The 17,248-nt window shown below is 38.1% G+C and overlaps 1 protein-coding gene across 1 annotated transcript; it reads right to left on the bottom strand.

Moving 5' to 3' along the window:
- Nucleotides 1-5,161: 5,161 nt before the first annotated feature.
- Nucleotides 5,162-5,667, bottom strand: LOC150103415 (histone H2A.V). Its single transcript, XM_090397396.1, has one exon. The coding sequence runs from the start codon at nt 5,607-5,609 to the stop codon at nt 5,223-5,225; it is 387 nt and encodes a 128-aa protein (XP_090253522.1). The 5' UTR covers nt 5,610-5,667; the 3' UTR covers nt 5,162-5,222.
- Nucleotides 5,668-17,248: the final 11,581 nt, after the last annotated feature.

Raw genomic sequence — 17,248 nt, 5'->3', positions numbered from 1 at the left:
TTATTAAGTAGATGTGTGTGTGTGTGTGTGTGAGTGAGTTTGTCTGCCCCAAAGCAGCAATAACGTTAAACCGAAGGGAACTTAGAAATATATATATATAGTGAATGATGTTATGGAAGTTTCACATATGGAATTCGGTTGAAGAGAGTTAGCATTTCAACTCAACTGGCAGCTTGCTTTTATCTTTCAGTCGCGCGATTTCCTCACACCACACTTTGTCCAAGTATTACTTAGCACTTCTAAAGATATACTGAGCCTTGGTTGAAGGAGAAAACCCTTCAACAATAAAAATCAATAAACAACAAGCAATTGATTGAAATGTGGTCATGTGAACAACACATGTTCACTTCAAATCTGACAAAACAGCAAAGGAAAGTGGAAGCAATAAAACTATGTTGTTGTTCACTTAATCCCTCTTTTATTACTCGTCATTCTGCCGCTACAAATTAAAATAGTGGCAGAATGGTTCATGGAATGAACATTCTGCCCCTATTTTTATTTTATTTTTTAAGTATCCATTTTATTTGTTTTGTTTGGATAATTAAAATATATAGATTTATTTGGTTAATTTAAGTCTGCCTGTGGACCACAGGTTGAGAAACACTGCTATAGGGTACTCTCACCTTATGTGACCTAATTCATAAGTAGTATAGAAATAGAAGACACGGCACAATATAAATAAAAAAATGATTAATTAGGAAAAGTATTTTGGAAAAATTTTAGTGTATTTTAAATACGCTAAAACTTTTGGTGTGTGTCTGTGGGGGGGGGGGGGGCGCCACTGCTCTAGCATTAAAAATTTAACAGGCGACAAAAGTACGTGAATCTAAAACTTGAAAAAGTGGCCTATCCAAAGTTTTGGGAGAGGCGATTGATACTTTAGGGGGGCAATTGAGAAAAGCTTTTTTTTTAAAGTAATTTTTATATTTTAAATATCTTTTAAACATTATTTTAATTTTTTACTAATAATATTTATTTCAAATTTCGTTCTTATAATTCAAAAACACATTTACAAGTCTAAAATGTATTGTCCTACTCATACACAGTACTCTATATCGAAGTATTAAACCTAAATATATTTAAATGACTGGTTTCATCTTGATCTTTCTGTAGCCAAGCAAACTTTACAGCACCATGCAAAAATTACTCGACAATACCCGGAAGTGACCATTTATGGGAACTGCTAATTTTTTTCACGCTTAATGTGTGATGTAGAGATTAAAATGAATGTTCATAGATCCGGGAGAGTCGATAGAAATCAATGTCCTTGAGATAAATTTAACAAAAAAATAATAATGTCTATTAATTTTAATACGACCGTCAAGCCGTGGGAATATAATTTCAGAACAGTGTCCCCTAGTAAGAAAGCAGTATAACCTTGGTTTGCACTTACGGTAGCTGTCTTTATTAAACATCAGGAAACAAATGTAAACACGTCACACTTATTATCCGGTCCCTTTTATTTTCACTTCACTCCCTGCCGTTTAGCAAACCACGCATTTCAAGGTTGACTGCGTATTTAGAACTGTGTATTTGAAGTCTTATGACTTTATATCAATGCAAACAAAAACTGAATGCGATTGTAGGGCAAGATCCCCCCCCCCTTGCTTTACTGCTTTAATTAGCATCGAGTTAATAATAAAGACAGCCTACTAAAGAACATACAGACTACCAGAATGTAAATGGACTTCATACAATGTCTTTAGGGTTGTTGTTAAACAAGACAAAAAAAAACAAAAAAAAAACTAGCGACTAGTTATTCAATTGACACCTGAATCAGCAGTCTGGTACAAAGGTCCACGCATCGCGGACTTGAACTTGCGCATTTCTAGGTTTGAGCAGTAAACTGGCTACCAAACAGTGCGGCTTCCAGTTAACATCGAATTAAAAAAAAAAAAAAAAAACACTGTTAACTTTCGTGGACTTTTAATATCTGACCATTTTTCTTTCAGTAGTTGCTTTCAAGCTAACTAATTGTTCATGCCTAATACAGATTTGTATTTTCATAATGAATAGGATTCTATGAGCCAGTCATCTAACTTTATTTGGAGGTTTCCCAATCTGAGAAAAATCGTCAATAGCTTATGAAAAAGCATTTTTCAGGCATTTTTAAATTCTGGATTATTGAAACATAGAACTGCGATACTTATTTATTTTTTATGACCAAACATGATCTCTAGAACAGGATTTCAGAATTATTTTACCCTTAGCCCAAGAACAACATTAACTGACCTGGGATTATAGCCTTTCATGGGTAAGATTTACATTTAAAAAAAAAAAGAGAGAAAGAGGGAGAGAGAGAGAGAGATTTTGGATGTTAAACTTAGGAAATCACTCATTGAATGTTGCAAACGATGATAGATTGAAGTAACTTGTTTTCAAATGGTTTAAGCAGTTGAAACCCGAGTTGTAGCGGGTACAATACATCTAGGATGTTGTAATATATATATATATACAGGTAGTCCTCGATTTACGACGACTCGCACTTACGACGGCCAAAAATTATTATTAAAAATTCTCTAATTTAACTTTGTCGCCAGCATATACATACATACATACATCACATTGCTTTTGTATACGCATCCTAGCGTCGCCATTAGTCGACAAGCAAAGCCTATCACCAATACGCAATAGCCGCTGCTACGATTCACCCACTTCTAACTTATCACAGCCTTTGGCACGTTAGTTGCTAATCAGCAGTCGAAGTGTTCGTTTCTCTCGTTGCAATTCAATTTTTGTATCCCGTCGTAAACCTATCATGTCCAGTAAGAGAAGTAACACTACTGATGAAAATTCCAACATAAAAAAAGAAGGCGTGGAAAGTTTTAAGTTTAAATGCTAAAATGAAGGCCATTAAAGCATGTGACAAAAGAAAGAAAGTCAGTGAAATAGCATGAGAAGAAAAACTATCGCATTTAACTGTTTCAACAATTATAAAAGGTAAAGCAAGAATAATAGAGGCAGCTAAAGGAGAAGTTAATATGAATTGTACAATTTTAACAAAAAAAAAAAAAAAGACAAGGGGCAATTCATGAAATGGAGGAACTTTTACTGATATGGATAGATGATCAAATCAACAAGAATATTCCTCTCAGTTTGTTTACGATTCAAACAAAAGCACGCAGCCTATTTGACAATTTAAGGAAACACCAAGAAGATAAATACGGCGAGCATACATTTAAAGGTTGGTTTTATCGATTCAAAAGCCGATTTAACTTACATAACATAGGAATAACGGGAGAAGCTGCTAGTTCCGATTTTGAAACTGCCGAAAGTTTCAAGAAAAGTCTGAAAGAGATGATAAAAGATGAAGGCTATTTGCTAGAGCAGATTTGTAACGTAGAAGAAACCAGACTGTTCTGGAAAAGAATGCCAGAACGAACTTACATTCACAGAGAAGCTATATCGGCACCTGGTTTTAAGGCATTTAAAGATAGGATTACGCTTCTTCTTGGAGGGAATGCTGCTGGTTTTAAATTAAAACCATTTCTTGTTTACCGTTTACAAAACTCCAGAGTTTTGAAAAACATTGACAAGAATAAATTGCCGGTTTACTACAGTAATCCCCAAGGCTTGGATGACAATTGTTTTATTCAAAGACTTGTTCTTAAATTGTTTTATTCCAGAAGTACGTGCCTACTGTCTTGAAAAAAAAAAAAAAAAAACATTCCTTTTAAAATTCTATTGCTGCTTGACAATGCTCCGGGACATCCTCTTCACATTGGCGATTTGAATGAAAATATAAATGTGATGTACCTATGGGACACGGTCAAGTGGGCGACGGAGACTGGGTGATGGCTAAGTGGGCGACGAACATCTGGGCGATAAAATAATAGATCAAATATGCAATGCTATTCTATTGATCTACTACCCGGTAAATTTAAATTAATTTTTTTTTGAGAAACGAGTTAAAAGAACGGTATAAACATAAAATTTGAAAAAAAATTTCGCTTATTAAAGGTCTGTGGGCTTCAAAAACTAGTTGATAGACGTATGAGAGGAGATATGATAGAAGCATATAAATTATTAAAAGGGTTTTATAGGATTGATACTGTTAACCTTTTTAAGACCAGTGAAGGAAGGGAGAGAACGAGGGGTCATCCCTGGCGATTGTGTACGAGTGTGGTTAACAAGAGTGTTAGGACTAGATTTTTTGCTTGGAGGATTGTAAATGGGTGGAATGCGTTGCCAGAGGTGGTTGTGAATGCTTCATCTGTGAATGAGTTTAAGGGGAGATATGACAGGTATTGTATGAATAACGGTTAGTATGTCAATGTTGGATTTCCCGCGATGAGTCTTTTGACTCCATGGAGGCACCTTACATAATAATAATAATAATTAAGTTTGTTTTTATTGTGTAGAATAAAGAAATTGTATAGAAGTTATATTGAAATTTCTCCTGCAAAAAATGAGTCAGCTAGTTAATAAATATTTTAGTTTATATCATAATGAGAATATTAATTTTTGGTCGTGAAAGTCATGCAATGTGAAGCCAAAACATGAATGAATTATTTGTGAATGGCACATTTTTACTTTCTCCTCCTCTTTTTGCTCATATTTTTGTTATTTTGGCGAAAGGATGGAAGTCCTGCTTTCCCTGTTTTATATTGTTTACTACCTAATAAGACTCTTGAAAAATGCACAAAATTATTTTATATGATACATGAAATGTGGCCATTACTTGATCCCGAAAATATAAATGTTGATTATGAAATTGTATTAATCAAGCTTTACGTATAGTATTTCCGCAAGCTAACATAAATAGTTGCTTTTTTTCATCTCTTACAAAATCTTCGTAAGCATTTAGCTTCACGCAAACTTTTAACCAGAAGCGCCTCCGAACTGGCGGAAAAAATCCTATTGCCCACTCCTAAGGTCGGCTAACTTGGCTGTGGCTGAGGAAGATCCTCAAATTCCTCTCGTCTTCGACGGGAATCGAACCTGGGATACTCCTTCCCCAGTCATATGATTGTAAAGCGCACAGCCTCTTACATATCTCTTTAATAAGTGTTTACTTTTCTTGATGAATAAGCTGGTAAACAAATTTTACAAGTTTACTGGACAAATCAGTGAAAGTTATACACAGATGATACTCCTAGGTTTTACCATAGTGATGAGTCATTTTTAAAGCAGTGGCATGAAATTTGAGAAACATTAAAAAAGTTTGTATACACACACACGCAATGACATGACAATGGAAAAATAAAAAAAATGTCGAGAATTTATGTTGTCTTTTGTGATCCCTTCTTGCCAATAAGAGACTTGTGGATATGAGGAATAACACCACCACCAGCAATGGTTGCTTTGATTAAAGAATCAAGTTCTTCATCTCCACGGATGGCTAACTGTAAATGGCGTGGAGTGATTCTTTTCACCTTCAGATCTTTACTAGCATTGCCTGCCAACTCCAATACTTCTGCAGTTAAATATTCCAGGATAGCTGCACTATAAACAGCAGCTGTAGCACCTACACGACCATGGCTGGTTGTTCTATTTTTCAAGTGCCGATGGATACGACCAACAGGAAACTGAAGTCCAGCTCTAGCTGAGCGCGAAACGGCTTTTGCCTTTGCTTTTCCTGAATCTTTACCAGCTTTTCCGCCCGCCATCACTAAAGAAACCCTTTGTCAGCCAACTTCTCGACTAATCAAGACGACAAATGCTACTCTGCGCGCCTAAAACCGTTACAACCTCACGTGATATAAACGACCAACGGTACATTGCGCCCTTCGATTGGAATAGGCCTCAGTTCGATTCTCGTCGCGACGGGAGGAATCTTTATCTGGACGATTTCAAATCGAAAGTGAGTTAGCCGATCTCATACGGAGGTAGCAGGGTTTTTTTCTCCCGGAAACTCGGGTTTTTCATCCCGCATACAGACAAATCGGCCCTTCAGAACACACGCAATTTACAGACAAAAAATACTAGTTGTGGTAGTGGTGGAGGTGGGCGGTAGATGGCGTTGATGGATTCGTAGTAGAGGTTCGGTGTAGTGGTTGAGATTGTAGGTGTCCTCCCGCGATGAGTCTTTGGACTCCTTGGAGGTGTCACGAATAATAATAATAATAATAATTCCGATGCGCAATTCGCTTTAAATTCAAAAATGATCACTTCACTTGCTTTCGTTCCAGAACAAGATATTACGCTATTTCTGAATTTGAGAATCATTGATCCAATCATCCAATGAAATTGAACCAATTTTAGAATGGTTTACGAACACATACATAGGTCCTCTAAGGAATAATAAAACCAGTGTTCCACCGATTTTTCCCTCAATCGTTTGGCCTGTGTACCAAAGAACAATAAATGGAAGCGATAGGAGAAATAATTTTGCGGAAGCCTTTCATCGAAAATTGCAATTGAGCTTTGGCAGCAACACAAGAGTAGTAGGGGTGGGACTAGTGACAAGATCAAGATCAAGATAAGATAAGGAAAGTGGGCGTGGCTTCCTGACGTCATTGTGTGCATGGCTTCATGGGTGTGTAAGGTTTGGAATTTCCGTGTGGGCAAGTGTGTCACTGGCTTCTGTTGTTGTGTTTTGGTTCGCGTATGGGGGTGGGGGGGGGGGGGGGTGGGGGGGGGGGGGGGTGGGGGGGGGGGGGGGTGGGGGGGGGGGGGGGTGGGGGGGGGGGGGGGTGGGGGGGGGGGGGGGTGGGGGGGGGGGGGGGTGGGGGGGGGGGGGGGTGGGGGGGGGGGGGGGTGGGGGGGGGGGGGGGTGGGGGGGGGGGGGGGTGGGGGGGGGGGGGGGTGGGGGGGGGGGGGGGTGGGGGGGGGGGGGGGTGGGGGGGGGGGGGGGTGGGGGGGGGGGGGGGTGGGGGGGGGGGGGGGTGGGGGGGGGGGGGGGTGGGGGGGGGGGGGGGTGGGGGGGGGGGGGGGTGGGGGGGGGGGGGGGTGGGGGGGGGGGGGGGTGGGGGGGGGGGGGGGTGGGGGGGGGGGGGGGTGGGGGGGGGGGGGGGTGGGGGGGGGGGGGGGTGGGGGGGGGGGGGGGTGGGGGGGGGGGGGGGTGGGGGGGGGGGGGGGTGGGGGGGGGGGGGGGTGGGGGGGGGGGGGAAGCCAGTGACACACTTGCCCACACGGAAATTCCAAACCTTACACACCCATGAAGCCATGCACACAATGACGTCAGGAAGCCACGCCCACTTTCCTTATCTTATCTTGATCTTGTCACTAGTGCCACCCCTACTACTACTCACAAGTCATCCAAATTTATGGATTTTTATAAATGGACTATAAAAAATTCAAAAGCATATGATGTTGATTATGAAAGAGCAGTAGCAGGTTTTCAACATCAACAGACGTTACAATGAAGATGACCAAAGAATTTTGAAAAAAGTTATAAATTACGACAGGGAAAATATAATAGAATATTTAGCATATAACTATAATATGAATTAATAAATTTTAAATAAAAATTTTGTTTTGAACTTCATATACTTTTTTGTTTTGATGTATATTTGTAACATGTGTAAATATTATTTAAATTAAGGAGATATTAGATCCCACATTGTTTTAAAACCGAATAAGAAACTCAAAGACTGGAATCAGAGAGTTTCATGCCGAATATAGTATAAAAAAACTATAAAAGTATCGGCGAATACTAGCGTGAGTTAATGCAAGTAGTCCTAGAACGTAGTACAAACACGGGCAACTCGTTGCAAAGGTGGGTAAAGTTCTGATCTATGTTCTTGGTATTTTCCATAATGTAAAAACACATTTCCTAGGAAATGTATGCTGTTATTACATTATGGTGGGTGGTTACTACCGACCGGTTTCAGCTTTTTTTGAGGCTTCATCAGTGAGTAGCTAGACCAAGTTAATACCAAAGGGTATAGCGAAAAGAACTTATATACTCTGCTATACGAGTTGTCCAAAAGGTGCACCCATTAAGTTACTTAAATAGAAAGAGCCAACAGGCTTTATTAAAAAAAATGTGTAAATATGTTTGTTAATTACAAAATATAAATGAATTAAAAAACTGTTTTTTTTTTAAATTTTAATATTGTGCAATTATACCTTTTCATTTTTAAATCATTTTCTTTTTAACCATCTCTTTCTTAAATGATCCTAGAAATTTTGATACATGATATAATTCTTCGAAAACGAATTCTTCGAATGATCAATTCTTCGATAAAATAATTTTTTTTAATTTATTGAAAATTAGAGGCAAATTCACGCAGGTAAGCTAGGTCGGTTATGTCTGGATTATTTTTATTTATTTTATTTTATTTTTATTTTTTTTTCAATTATGTGGAAATAATTCATAACTTATAACTCATACCTCATAAGTCTTAACCATATTTATATTTATATATGTTTTACCAATATTTACAAAAAAAAAATCCTCCAAATCGTATGCCTGCTAAAGCTTGCAAAAATTTGTAAGTTTCTGTCGTCCACATGACGGTCGTCCAATTAACCGTCGCCCACCTGGCTATCGCCCAGTTGTCGTGTACCCGCAATCGAACCTTGATCCACAGCTATTGTATTGGACGGTCGATACGGGTACACGACAAGGTTCGATTGCTACATTCAAGACAAATTATCTGAAAACTACATTTTCTCAAGCAATCACAGCAATGGACGACGATGCTATAACATTTAAATTACAATATTAACCAATATTACAATATTGGTTAATATTAATTTTACAATTAATATTACAATATTAACCAATGTATCCAGAACATTGGAACTTCATGGAAGGAAGTATTCGAACAAATGTATGCGAGGAATTTGGAAGCAGTTACTATCGCAGGAGACACTCGAAGAGTACAATGAGCATAGTATGTTAGAACAAATTGATGAAGAATCGTTGAAATTGCAAGGAAACGGGATCTAGAAATCAATATTACTGATATAGAAGAATTAGCAGATCACGAAGAAGGTGAACTGACTGATTAAGACTTGATTTTCCAAAACGAAAGAGTTGTAGAAGAAGAAAGGAATAATGAGGAAGATGAAGAAGAGAAATCGTTAAAAAATTACTGTAAAAGGATTAGCTGAAGTATTTTCTAAACTAAATCAAGGACTTCAGCTACTCGAAAATATGAATCAAGACACTGATCGCTTCGTCAAAGTCGAGAAGCAATCAGATGCTATCGCGAAATATATGAAGAAAAAAAAAAAACCCAACAGACAACATTAACCAATTTTCTGATTAAAAAAAGCTACTCCCGATCGCTAGAAATCACCATATCGTCCAAATGAGTGACAGTTATTCACCTGTTTAATTAAAGACACCGTTAATAAGTTTTTCTTTATGTTAACTAATACTTAAAGGAATTTCAAATTAAAGTAAGTGCACCATTTTTGATATGTGTTTATGTATTTTTTCTTAAATTTTTTTTTCTTAATTTTGTATTTATATGTATATGTGCTAATAAATAATTTCTAAATGTTTATGTAAGTTTATACATTTTTAATCGTTTTAAGTTAAATAGAAACCTAATTTATCAAAATATTATAACAGAAAGCAAACAAATCAAGAATTAAAAAAGTCCTCAACTTACCACGGACACGTTGGAATGGAACCCCGTCGTAAGTCGAGGACTACCTGTATATATATATATATATATATATATATATATATATATATTAGGGTTACCAAGTAATTTTATAAGCTTGGTTATTTAACTCCTAATCCCAAGTATGCAAACAATTAAGTTTGCGCCTGAAACATAGTTCACGTCTAAAGATGGTACAACACCAGGGCAACTCATTGTAAAGGTGGGTAAAGCTCTGATCACTGTTCTTAGTATTTTCCTATAATGTAAAGCACATCTCACTAAAAGATGTATACTGCAATACATTATGGGTGGGATCACTACCCAGACCGGTTTCAACCTTTATTGAGGTCTCCTCAGTGAGTATACGTTTTTTAGTGAGATGTGCTTTACATTATGGGAAAATACTAAGAATAGTGATCAGATCTTTACCCACCTTTACAATGAGTTGCTCTGGTGTTGTATCATCTTTAGACTTGAACTATGTTTCAGGCGCAAACTTAATTGTTTGCATACTTGGGATTAGGAGTTAAATAACCAAGCTTATAAAATTACTTGGTAACCCTAATATACAATATCCTCAAATTAAAAAATTAATTATATATATATATTAAATTGGAAGAAAGGAAAAGAAAAAGCAGTGGATTTGGGTAGGTAAAAAGTGGGCAAAGAGTACCAGAGAATGGAAGAATGAGGAAGAGAAAACGAAAGAGCAAAAAAGACGAACGTACGGGCAGGTGGAAGAGCGGAAGACAAGAGAAAAAGTGACAATAAGAATACGGCAAGAGAGAGGGAGAGGGTTCTATCCTTTCTCTCTCTCTCTCTCTCGAAATATGCAATATGAAAAGATGGAGTGAGGCCATGAGGAATAGCATATGAAAATCCAAGTATACAGAACTGAAGTGCTTTTCCCAGGAGAAAGATAGAAAAGGAATTATGGCGATGAACAGAAGTTAGAATGTGGATAAGATGACGGTGGTGGTAGTTACGAGTGAACTGAGTAGTGTCAGAGCAGTGTTAGATGCTTAGCAGAATTAGTAAGCGAGATAGTTGAAGAGCTGAAGAGAAGAGCAGTCATTGTGAAAGATGTGTTAAAGGATGTGTAGAAAATCAGGTTTGAAATATGCAAATGATGGGATGTGTTTGAATAGAAGGAAGTCGAATGCAGGAGAAGAGTTGCATTTGAACAGCTCATTTTGGAAAGCTCTTCTGGTAATTGGGGAGATTGCTGTTCTTTTACTAACAAGTAATGGCAGCGATAAAGATGATAATATAAATTTGTTGGTATTCTAACCAACAAATCATTGGTTCGAATCCCATCATTGCATAGATATTTGTGATTTTGTTGGGAACTTACCACTCAGCGTGTTGGAGCCTGACATAGTTTTAAACAGTGCCATGGTTGATCTCAAGAGCACAGCTTTGGGTTTATTTTTACTTCAGCTCATTTACAGTAATAATTGCTTTAGGTTTACAACTTTTCATGAATTATATTGCTATAAAAAAGTAAATGTGTTAAATTAGGGAAACGCGTAGGAAAGCAGGGAAAATATACATATAAATGGCCTTGCATAGGAAATATGACTGGAGCGATGGGAGTCCGTATGATGTCAAAATGCAGAATAGAGAATGCAGAGAGAAAGAGAATATTAATTCGGATGTAGATAATAGTAAAGAAATTTTTGTATACAAATGCAAGATTACGGAATAAGATGTGGGAATTTTGACTGAAAAATTCCGTCTATGTGAAAATTGTTGATATTATTGAAATGTCGCGAATTTCGTCGCCAAAACAAATGTCGACGAGGTCCGCTGTCTCCATGTTCTCTGCGACGAATGATTAGTCGTTTTTAAGAAAATGGAATCGTTGGGAGTTCGACCTGGTAGAGGTCACAAACCAATTAGTTCACAAGTTAATGAAGTTGCTACTGCAGTTGTGAAGAAGTCCATGAATAACAGTGTTGGTTACTGCAGTGCACTGCTGTATGAAGACACATGGATGTGCCTTACACAACTGTCTGGAAAATTCTACGGAAGATTCTGCATTTCTTCCCATTCAATATAACCTTGACATAGGAGTTGCGCCTACAGGGCTTTGAAAGTCGACTGACATTCGCTTTAACATTCCTTGTTCGAGTAAAGCGGGCTGCGTGGCCGAAGATTTGGCGAGATGGGGCTCACTTTCATCTGAATGGAGTTGTGAATACTCACATTTGCCTGGTATGGCCTACCCAAAACCCGCATGTAATCCAACAAATTCCTTTGCATTCACCAAGTTGCTGTCCGGTGCAGGTTTACAGCTTCGTTTATCATTGGACCATTTTTCTTTGAGGACATTCACTAGTGAGGCCCTGCGACCTGGGCAGTTCCTGCCGAGAGGAATCACGATATGATAAACAATTTTGTTGCGCCACAGCTACAGCAGTGCCTGTGCAGGATAGGGCACCTTCACACATCGGTCGATCCGCAGAGGACATTTCGAGAGCATTTGGCGGAAGATAGAGTGATCAGCCTTTGTGTTTCCCACTGTATGCCCGTGAATGCATAATGGCAGTGAATAAAAATGTGTTGTTATTTATGCTTGTGTCGCTTTTCTCCTTCTTACACACACACACACACACACACACACACACACACACACACACACACACACACACACACAGAAAAATTACTGCATCAACATTCGGTACATCATATAGCGCCATCTGGTGGAGAATTTTCGATCCCCCCCTCAGATATCGCTTCCTTTGCCGCCCCTAAAGTTAAGAAAATCTTTAAAATTAAAAAAAAAAAAAAAAACTGGTATTTTTATAAATGAGATATAATTTTCCCCCCTTCCAAACTCACCATTGCCTTAGTTGCCTAGTGGATTAACACGGTCCTGGCTGTTTAAGTGTTCTCAGAAAATGAATTCCGAATTGAGTTAATGAACAAAACATATTCACAATTAAGAAAACGTCATCGATATTACAAAAGTAGCCAAGCATCATGATATAACGAATTATAATAAGTATTTATGAATAGAAAATCAAACCATTCGTTTTCAGTGACTTATTTTTACGACTGAACACGATATCATAGATAACATATGACTTTTTTTTTTCCCTTATAGTGACAGTAGTGCGTCTCTGTGTGTAATACCATTGCAAGAATTTACTCCAGTTTCATTCTTCTGAAAGTATAATGAGACTTTTGTTCTTGTAATATGCGTACTGAGGTGACATATCTGATGTAGTTCGTGTCATTCTTTAAACATGGTTTAGTTGTGTGTCACGTGTTTTTATAGCCCGAGGAAGAACAGGTCCTATAGTACACTTGGATAACTGGATTGTACAGATGCATGCCTATTGTAATATTGTAAAGCTTCATCAAACTACTATATGGAAGAAAGTATTCATTTGTTGGCTAGAGGACTATGGGGGGGGGGGATAAAAAAGGAAACCTACATTGTGCACATTTCAATTGAATCAAAAACATTTCTATAATAAAATCTGAAACGAATGACACCCTTAATTAAAAATTCCTTGAGATTTATGGCACACTCATTATCTCTAAGAGTAAAGTTCCTCATCTTATTCTTTTTTTTACAATATTTTTAATCCTTGTTATTTAGAACTTTGTTTACTTTTCATTGCACTTCTATATTTCTTTTCTTAGATGAAAAAAAAAAAATACAAGCTATGACCAAGGTGTTCTCGTTCATTCAGCATTTTACTGGGCTTATTTTCAACCTTATTACCGTTGCTGATTAACATCAATTCTGTACAATGTCCGTACTGAGTTAGATATTATTTTCATCATTTATTTTTTCGCTGCAGGTTCCGCTTTTCCATTTCTTTCCCACTTAACTGGCCTGATATTCTTAGCGACCACTTATCTAAGAATCCAATATATAACTGTGGCGCTTGAATTACATGCAATAATTCGGAGAAACTTCAGATTCTATTTTCATATGATTTTCACCCAAGTATCATTGTAATCGCCATTATGAAATTCAAATTAAACAAGTGACACAACTAATATTAAAATTCTCACAAGTCTTCCGGTGCTTAATGTAATGGTTGGCCTAGGGGCTGTGCGCTTCGCAGCCGTATGCCCGCGGAAGGAGCGTCCTAAGTTCGATTCCAGAGACGTGAGGAGCTGAAGAATCTTTCTCATCCATAGCCAAGTTAGCCGATCTTGGGCGTGGACAGTAGAGTTTTTTTTTCCCAGTTATTCTGGGGTTTTTCATCCCACAAACAGGCAAACCGGACCCGTGAACACACAGGATACAGCCATATTATATAGTACGGCAAAGAAGGCAACGGGAAACCACCCTGCTCATAGTCACTTCCCTAGTATGGTAGCATAGCTCTCCTTACTACAGTGGCGTAGCTAGGCGGAGGGGTAGGGGAGGTCTTCCCCGGCCGTGCACTTTGAACACTACCCATCGTTTTGACTTTTTGTAGTATTTTTGGTGTGTATTGAGAGGGACGGCAACCTAAGGGACCGACCCCATGCGGCAAAAGCTATAGCAACGCCACTGCCCTACCATCCGTATGGATGAAAAGGAAACTAATCATCATCCATGTAATGTTTGCTTACGGTTCCTATTCTTCCCTATACGATATAGTTGTTTGAATTCATTTGAATTATAAATGACTAGAAAGGACATGAAAATTAGCTGCGTGTGATATTTTTTTAATACAGTTAAAAACTTTTAGAATATAAATATTGTTTCAAAGAGTCGGCACTTTTTGTATGTCATATTGTCACATTAATTTTAAAAATATAGTTGAAGGATTAAGATTGGCGGCAGTTTACTGCATTGGTGGAACCGTGCTCCAGGAAATTGATGAGGCACGAGATTTAGGAGTGTTGGTGGATAAGGAATTGAAATTTAGGGGACACATTGCAAAAGTGGCCAAATCAGCTCATCAAATCGCTTGGTTGCTGAAGAATACGTTGACAACAGGTTATTGTTCCTCTGTATCGAGCCTTGATAAGACCTCATCTCGACTACTGTGCTCAGATTTGGTCACCTAGGTTTCTTCTTGATGGGGAGGAGGTGGAGAGGATCCAGAGGCGAGTGACCAAGATGATAACAGGTCTGTGGAATGAACCTTATGAGAACAGGTTGAGGATTTGTGGGTTGCAAAAATATCGGCGACTATTAGCGTAAGCTAAAGCACGTAGTACAAACTAGGGCAACTCGTAGCAAAGGTGGAGAAAGTTCTGATCGCTATTCTTAGTATTTCCCATAATGTAAAGCCCATCTCATAGCAGAGTATATAAGTTCTTTTCGCTATACCCTTAGTATTATTTTTGGTCTTCAATAAAGATCGAAACTGGTCTGGGTAGTGACCTCCCACCATAATGTCTAACATCATACATCTCCTAGGAGATGGGTTTTACATCATGGGAAATACTAAGAATAGCGATCAGAACTTTCTCCACCTTTGCTACGAGTTGCCCTAGTTTGTACTACGTACTTTGGACTGCGTTCTTTAGCTTACGCTAGTAATCGCCGATATTTTTATAGTTTACTATATTCGGCATGAAACTCTTTGATTCCGATCTTTGAGTTTCTTATTCGGTTTTAAAACAATGTGGGATTTAATATCCCCTTAATTTAAATAATGTTTACATCGCCGAAATGAAGCCTATTGGCTCTTTATTTTAAATAAAATATTTAGTTTGTGGTTATAAATATGGACGAGTTTTAACTTCCATTCTGATCTATCTCCACAATTTTCGAACTTATTACTGCAGTGTTCGCATTTTGCCTTTCTTAAGAGGCATTTAAATTATTTTTATGTGCTTAATTGTAATATCAGATTCAATACTATCCTTCATTTACATAGACGGTGCATTCCTTTATCAACCATTGAGTAGTTTTTTTTTTTTATTCCAAAAGTTATTATTATTATTATCATTATTACTGAGCCTGTGTATCTCAGTGGATGTGGCGTTTGCACACCATCGCGCTTGGCCGCACGAAGGAAGACTTGGTTTCGAGTCTAGTCGGCGACTAGAAGAAATTTTTCTAAGCCTTTTTTCGACCGGTTCCCGAGTTAGTCGATCTCTGGCACGGGCAAGCAGGTTTTTCTTCCCGGAAACTCGGGTTTTTCGTCCTGTAAACTCAAGAAAATCGACGGTAGAACCCACATTATTTCAGACATTAAATATATTGTGTTAGGGTTAGGGACCACGAGATGGCACATTTGAGCCGTCTCTCTTCACTGCGTACCGCTTAATTAGTGATAGCCTTGGGCCATCTGTCTCTGATTGGGTACCAGTGGAGATTGAACTGCTCACTCAGTCTCCAAAAGTTAGATAGGGCTAAATGGCCTCGCCTACTCCCGTATACGGGAATAAAAAAAAAGGCGTTAGCTGATTTTTTTTATTTTTTTATTATCATTATTACGTGAGACCTCCGGGGAGTCACAGAACTCATCGTGGGAGGGCACTGTACTCCGCTAAATGCATCTCACCTTCTCCACTACTATTTAATTCTCCTACTACGACACTACTACCATCAACGCCATCTACCGCCCATCATGAACAACAACAGTATTTTATGTCTGTATGTTCGGAAGGCCAATTTGTCTGTACGCGGGATGAAAAACCCGAGTTTCCGAGAGAAAAAATCCCTGCTACCTCGGTATGAGATCGGCTAACTCATCGTCACGACGAGGATCGAATCCACGTCTTTTTCAGTGAAAGGGCGTAATTCTGCTGTTCTTCCGATTGCGCAGAAATCGGAGGCATTTCCTATGACTGTATGAACGGTTGCATTTCACACAACTTTCACTGTTGAGTAAAAAATATAAAATTGAAAATAGGGTGTTGTATTTTTCTGAACCAAAAATCGAGAAAACGTGATCCTGAATTTTTCAGACTGCATTATTATAGTTCAGTCTTTGAAAAAATTAATCGTTTCTATTAGATGGGAATCTAATAGAAAAATGAGGAAATATTATGCAAAGTAAAATAAAATAAAATATTTCATACTTAATTCGTCTGACTGGTTGGTCAAGTGGAAACGTATCCATTCTCCGACCAAGGATCTGCACATTCGAATAAACATCGATATTTGTGAGTCTTTAGGCGATAACCGAGGCAATATAGTTGCGTTTTTTTTTTTTTTTTCAATTATCTAACTCTTAACTTGTCTTCTTAGATCGAAAAATGAAAGATTGCTACCAGTTCGATTTCTAGTCATTGACCACAGTAACTTTTTCTCAACCGTTTTCACTTGATTCCCGAATTAACTGATCTTTACCCATACTGTTTTTTTTTTTTTTCGTTCTCCCGAAAATTAAGTTTTTAATCCTGTAATTTATTTGAAAAAATCGACTATTTTGCATAATAATACAAGTTAAGATTGAGAACAGGAGATGATAGAAGTTGTTTCTCATACTCTCGTCACCCATATGTCTAAAAATTATTGTTATAGATTAACTACTCAACTTCAGGTGATCACTAAGGGTGGAGGCAGCTACTCGCATTTCAAACAAATTACCTTAGTTAGGGATAAAAGAGTTCTGCCTACTCTCTTTTGGGAAATAATATACCGTATTTTTCGCCTTATAAGATGTGATTTTTTTGTACCTAAAATTTATACGAAAATCAGGATGCGTCTTATAAACCGGTGATGCATCTTGCGGTGCGCTTATACACCGGAGTACTTTTTATGTATGCGCAGTTACGGTGCGTCATCGCTTGTCGGTAACGGGTGAACAGTTTGAATAGTTGCGCGGTCG

Source organism: Typopeltis vanoorti, chromosome 9 (genome assembly GCF_054136105.1).
Source record: "Typopeltis vanoorti isolate ZY-2024b chromosome 9, IOZ_Tvanoo_1.0, whole genome shotgun sequence".
Taxonomy (NCBI): Eukaryota; Metazoa; Arthropoda; class Arachnida; order Uropygi; family Thelyphonidae; genus Typopeltis; species Typopeltis vanoorti.
The sequence above is the reverse complement of the archived record's forward strand: the minus strand, read 5'-3'. Positions and strand labels throughout refer to the sequence as shown.

Coding starts and splice junctions, on each gene's coding strand:
- LOC150103415 (XM_090397396.1), bottom strand. CDS start 5,609: ATGGCGGGCGGAAAAGCTGGTAAAGATTCAGGAAAAGCAAAGGCAAAA.